The 6558-nt window shown below is 40.7% G+C and overlaps 1 protein-coding gene across 1 annotated transcript; it reads left to right on the plus strand.

The window, feature by feature from the left end:
• The first annotated feature begins 1024 nt into the window (after nucleotides 1-1024).
• Nucleotides 1025-5958, plus strand: LOC125548043 (alanine aminotransferase 2). Its single transcript, XM_048711743.1, has 15 exons — nucleotides 1025-1365; nucleotides 2324-2374; nucleotides 2644-2694; nucleotides 2788-2853; nucleotides 2921-2982; nucleotides 3329-3407; nucleotides 3497-3601; nucleotides 3695-3805; nucleotides 3904-4041; nucleotides 4295-4369; nucleotides 4470-4590; nucleotides 4671-4825; nucleotides 4911-4985; nucleotides 5071-5274; nucleotides 5636-5958. The coding sequence occupies exons 1-15, from the start codon at nucleotides 1327-1329 to the stop codon at nucleotides 5750-5752; spliced, it is 1449 nt and encodes a 482-aa protein (XP_048567700.1). The 5' UTR covers nucleotides 1025-1326; the 3' UTR covers nucleotides 5753-5958.
• Nucleotides 5959-6558: the final 600 nt, after the last annotated feature.

Genomic DNA, 6558 nt, shown 5'->3' on the forward strand with positions numbered 1-6558 from the left:
ATAGCATTTCCGCCTTTTTTTAATGTGAGCTAATATGTTATAGCAAGTTATATAGGTGTCGATTTATTGGATATTTTGAAGTACACAAGTGCATTTATAAGCACTAGTAAATGCGCACGTGCAACACACGTTAATATTTAGGAATATATTAATTGCATGTAAATATTAGGTATGCTATTATTTATGTGTTAATTTGTGATTAGTGCAATATTTGTATGAAAAACATGTTTAACGCTCACCATTGAAGCAGTCTTGGTAGTTGGATTAACTTAGTTCGATGGCCGAGGTCAATTGGATCTGTTCCTTTGAGTCTTTTTATATTGGTATAGATATAGATATAGATATAGGTAGGTGTAAGTGTAAGCCCATCCAAGCAATGAATTTTTTTCTAGGTGGACATAATCATTGAAAACCATCTTAATTATCCAAATTTTTATCGACTTACTAAATAAACTTATGTTTTCTTCGGTAAGCCAATCTTCCATCTTAATTATGTTTTTGCTACGCGGAGTGCTTCATCCAATCTTCCATCTTTTTTCTGGGCATCATTGCTTGAAAACAGTCTTAATTGTCCCACATCTTATTGACTTACTAAATAAAGTTATGTTTTCTTTGGTAAGCCAAAAAGTGATTACAAAAAATCCTAAAATATATTTAGCTAAGTATATTACAGACAGTATTTGGTAGACATTCGTTTACACCATCATATCAACACGGGCAAGTAAATCACGGTGTAACATAACTATACTGTAGAAAATTTACATTTCGATGTACAGGCAATTATATATAGTGTGTACATAACAAGATTTGGCAAATTCTTCCCGTGTGCGGGGCCACAGCAATTCCTTCTCCAACCTCTCACGGAGCCAAAAAGCAAAGACAAGAAATAGGAAACACGAAAAGGCAAAGGGAAAATTTGCACCTCACATATGGTATGACAGAAAGCGGCAGCGTGGACGCAATAAGGATTGGCCGGACTTGAGATCTTGACACTTTCTGAGAGCAAAAGGCCGAGACGAGACGAAACCGCGGCTGAGGACGGCGGCGCCCGCGGGCCCACCCGCAATGCCGCGGCTTCCCCCCGCTTTCCATTCCTCCTCCGTCCCTTCCTGTGGGTGAACACCTCTCACCTCCTCCGCCGCGCCCCCTGCTTGTTTTGTTTCCATCCTCCTCCCGATCTCTCCTTCTTTATAAAGCACATCGCCTTCCTTTCTCCCTTCCGAGTCGCCACAAAACCGCGGAGAGATAGAGACGGATAGCTAGAGGCGTCGGAAGATACTCGCTGCTCTGCCGCTGCCGCCCCCTTCGCCTTTAGTTGATCTCGCCATGGCTGCCACCGTTGCCGTGGACAACCTCAACCCCAAGGTGAGCGGCGCTTCTCCTGTCTGTTTCTTGCTCTCTTTCTTGGCCCGGTTCCGGTGAGGCGGGGGCGGGTTGCTGATTTGATCTGTGAGTTGGGTGGTCGGCCGTCTACTTCATCGAATTCTTCTTAGTTTCTGTTTCTGATTCAGTCCTCCACTTGTGGTACTAGTTGATACACTTTAACACTTGGTTATTCCGCTTTAGTGTTCTGGATCTGATAGCCCGAAGTTGAAAAGCGAGGATTTTTTTCATGCGAACTTATATATCATCTAAAGATAGATGCTTCGATTTTTATTCAGAGTGAACTGATGAACTCTTGGTCTGCAAATTAGAGTTATTCAACAGTTGATTACAAGTTACTAAAAGTGTAGTCTGTACTGTGGTGTAGTGTTTTTACCTTGATGCTGCCAGTTTCCGCAAAAAAGAGGGAAACCTAGCCAGCAGGTAGATCTCAGTACTATTGAGCTGCTGACATGCAGTTTTTTGTGTGACGGTGCCAGTCAGCATCCTTTTTTTGTTTGGCACTATAAAACAATGTCATCTCTGATGCTGAAGCACGAATATTGTTGTTTAATTGATAGCATAGATGCTGCTCAGTTGCCAATCTGTCACTTGTGAAGATTTTCACATGTTGTAGTTTGGTGACAGAGGATATAAAACATGTGAATTTTTTAGCATGTTGTACTTGGTGACAGGTCATCTGGTGAACTGACCACTTGTCTCTGTGCACATATTCTTTCACCTGGAGTTCTTATTACCATTACATGGTCATATGACAGCATAGCATTCCGTCCACATCTCTGACATGATTATAAGTTCATTATATTTCCACTTTCAAGAATTTACTGGCATTCTGTGTTCTATTTATTTCAGTCGCTGATTAATTTTGACCATCATTTGATCAACTATGTGCATTTTCTAAAAACTAGCCACTTCGTTAATTATCTTATGACTGTTGCAGGTTTTAAAATGTGAGTATGCTGTGCGTGGAGAGATTGTCATCCATGCTCAGGTATTTCAACTGACCATAATTTGAAATCTCCTGTATTAAGAGTTTAGCTGACTCTTTACTCATGTTTTTAGATAATCACCAAGTCTAATAAGAGTTTAGTAGGATGCAGTTTTATTCTGAATTTTTACAAGGAATTGTTTGGTATTAGTAACAGTTTGATACGCTTTAAAAACAGAGGGTGTTACCTGGCATTTCCTGAAAGACGCCAGTTCATATGCCATTAAGTATTTAGAAATTGATTAACCAGGTAATTTTGTTTTTGTTTCCAGCGCTTGCAGCAACAGCTTCAAACTCAACCAGGATCTCTACCTTTTGATGAGGTACTTAAGCATAGATTCTGAAGGTTAATGTTATAGATAGTTTTCTTGTTATGTTGTACAGTTTCTTAGCTCATTCAACTTTTCCCCTTGCAGATCCTCTATTGTAACATTGGGAACCCACAATCTCTTGGTCAGCAACCAGTTACATTCTTCAGGGAGGTATGTGAATTTTGTACCTGCAGAGTTTAAAGTTTGTTCTGCTGGATTCTTACATGGTATATCGCAGGTTCTTGCACTTTGTGATCATCCAGATCTGTTGAAAAAGGAGGAAATCAAAACATTGTTCAGGTGAATATCGGCATCATTGTAGCTTATCAGCATGAAACAAATGCAAGGAAAACTTAGCATGGGAGGATATTTTGACAGATACCCTTAACCAAGTGCTATCATGCTACTTTTTTGCGATTCAAATGAACTTGAATAATTGCAAAAACACAATTGTGGAGTAAAAGTATTCCATAGGGTGTGATGCACCAATCTGCAACATTTTAAGCCTATACTTAATAAGTGCTAAAAAATCGATACGTGCTGTGTGTTGCCACTTCTGATTGATTATGAAAAATACCTAGAACTAATTCATTTGTCTTAGCATGAACTTGTTGCATATGATACCTGATGCTTCATCTTGTTGCAGTGCTGATTCTATTTCTCGAGCAAAGCAGATTCTTGCCTTGATACCTGGAAGAGCAACAGGAGCATACAGTCATAGCCAGGTAATCATCTCATTGCACAATTTATTACTTGCTGCAAGGAGAAAAATATGGAATCTTGGATTGACTTTGTTTTTTTACCATTCTCCTAGGGTATAAAAGGACTTCGTGATGCAATTGCTTCTGGGATCGCTTCACGAGATGGATTCCCTGCTAATGCTGATGACATTTTTCTTACAGATGGAGCAAGCCCTGGGGTATGAAATTTACCTCTTCCTTCGATTGCTAGACAATGTATGAACAAACATAAAGTAGTTAACTCTTATATCATGTTACTCTTCCCTTGTTAGGTGCACCTGATGATGCAATTACTGATAAGGAATGAGAAAGATGGCATTCTTGTCCCGATTCCTCAGTACCCTTTGTACTCGGCTTCTATAGCTCTTCATGGCGGATCTCTTGTATGTACCCTCCCTGTTTGCCTGGCAAAAGAAGTTTAAGTTCAGTATAGTTATATTTCATGCGGCGCCAAATCCTGAATTGAGAGCATATCTTTCAGGTCCCATACTATCTCAATGAATCGACGGGCTGGGGTTTGGAAATCTCTGATGTTAAGAAGCAACTCGAAGATGCTCGCTCAAGAGGCATCGACGTTAGGGCTTTGGTGGTTATCAATCCAGGAAATCCTACTGGACAGGTTTATACTCATCTTTTTCCTTCTGGTCCAGAAAACCTTCTTGGTTTGCTTCAACTATGGTGTCCATTCCATATATTTACTTAATGAGTGCATTTCTCGTATTCTTGAAGTGAGTATATTTCTCCATTCTTTTGTAGGATAGCTTAGGAAATAATTATTTTTTGCTTGGGCTGCAATATGTATAAAATATTCTGAACTAAGATAACTAAAAAGGAGAAAAGATCAATAATTGAGATGGTCCATTTATTTATAGGTACTTGCTGAGGAAAACCAATATGACATAGTGAAGTTCTGCAAAAATGAGGGTCTTGTTCTTCTGGCTGATGAGGTGAGGGATAATGGTTCTCAAAGCATCACAACACACTTTGACCTGCTTAATTCTATTTCTTTCGTTGTGTGTAACATTCATGACATTTATCTATTGGTAGGTATACCAAGAGAACATCTACGCTGACAACAAGAAATTCCACTCTTTCAAGAAGATAGTGAGATCCTTGGGATACGGCGAGGAGGATCTCCCTCTAGTATCATATCAATCTGTTTCTAAGGGTAAGTAGAAAGATCCACATGCTTATTCTTCTATTCACAGTGTTACTGGTTTGCCAAAACTATTTTGTTGCTACCACCAGGATATTATGGTGAGTGTGGTAAAAGAGGTGGTTACATGGAGATTACTGGCTTCAGTGCTCCAGTAAGAGAGCAGATCTACAAAATAGCATCAGTGAACCTATGTTCCAATATCACCGGCCAGATCCTTGCTAGTCTTGTCATGAACCCACCAAAGGTCAGTGACATGACGCTCCTTAAATTTCTACACCTAAATGAGAATACAAAGTTCTTCAGATAAATACCATTAATGGCTTCTGCAGGCTAGTGATGAATCATATGCTTCATACAAGGCAGAAAAGGATGGGATCCTTGCATCGTTAGCTCGTCGTGCGAAGGTGCACCATGGTTCTATATCTCATACCCCTAAATGCATTGTTGAAAACACGCTAAAATTTGTTACTGCTGCTTTCATGATCACAGGCATTGGAGATTGCATTCAGTAAACTTGAGGGAATTACTTGCAACAAGGCTGAAGGAGCAATGTACCTGTTCCCTCAAATCTGTCTGCCACAGAAGGCGATTGAGGCTGCTAAAGCTGCTAACAAGGCACCTGATGCATTCTATGCTCTTCGTCTCCTTGAGTCGACCGGAATCGTCGTTGTCCCTGGATCTGGATTTGGCCAGGTGAGCAGATTCAATCTTGATACAAATATTATGCTATTTTTATGCCTGTAGTCGCTGATACTATTGGTTCGGACATATAAATGTAGCATTATTTTAACAACCAGGTAACAATCATATGGTTTTCACAAAAAAAAAACAATCATGTAGTTTTCAACATAGATATAAAACTAACATGCCCGAACTGAAATTGCTTGAAGTTAATAAAGCTAGCCATAAGGCCTTCCCCTCATATGGTTTTATCCATTGTTAGTGAAAGCATTTATGGACTCTGGGTTTTGAACAGTATACATTACATCTACTTTCCCTTCCGGTGTTTTTACCCCAAGCCATAACATTGCCATTGATACTCTGTACTCGACAGGTTCCTGGCACATGGCACTTCAGGTGCACGATCCTTCCGCAGGAGGAGAAGATCCCGGCGATCATCTCCCGCTTCACGGTGTTCCATGAGACGTTCATGGCAGAGTACCGTGACTAAACTGGTGTAACATGTGTGGGATTACATGCAAGCCTCGTGGATTTTCCCTAGGCGTTTTTGCCCCCGTTGACAGCAGTATCATGTAGATGAGACAAAATAAAGCAAATCCATGGCTTGTGTGTGTGATATACTATATCAGATTCTGAAACAGATTACCAGTCTGATGCGTTTGATGGTAAATTGGCAACTGAGATCTTTTTCCCCCACCTTTAGTTTGCTTGATATCTGTGGCGGAATACCTTCGTGTTCTTGGCATTTTCTGAAGTATGGCGAGCAAGGCGCCAAACCTTGGGATGCATCTGTATGGGTGGGAGTATAGGTCTGGGAGTGTAGGTCTTCCAAGCGTTGCAAAACTATGACGTAGCGAGGACACTGAAGAAATGAATGAAGCGTGGTTTCTCGGTGGGGATTTACTCTTGCCATTGGACTTTGGCGCCCGCAGCATGAGCAGGCAAGGACTTTGACCTTGTTTGGAGCGCGAGGCGTCAGATGTAATGTGCGCTCATGTCCTTGATGTCTTCTTGCATGAGGAATAGGTAGGCATGCTTGGTGGAGAAGGGCAAGTACAGAAGCGACTGCAACTTTGTAGACTGAAATATGTTAGGCGATTTCAAAGGCTAAACTGCACACCGATCAAAATGACCGAGCAAACTACTCTCTCTAAAGTTAGTATAAAGTTGAGACATTTATTTTAAGATGAATGGAGTATAATATTTAGATCAGTGGAGTGGGTGAATAGACTAGGAAAGCTGTTAGCGAGTGCATGGTGGTGGACCTAGGTGTCTAGCCAGAAGAAGACGGAAGCT

This window comes from Triticum urartu, chromosome 1 (assembly GCF_003073215.2).
Source record: "Triticum urartu cultivar G1812 chromosome 1, Tu2.1, whole genome shotgun sequence".
Taxonomy (NCBI): domain Eukaryota; kingdom Viridiplantae; phylum Streptophyta; class Magnoliopsida; order Poales; family Poaceae; genus Triticum; species Triticum urartu.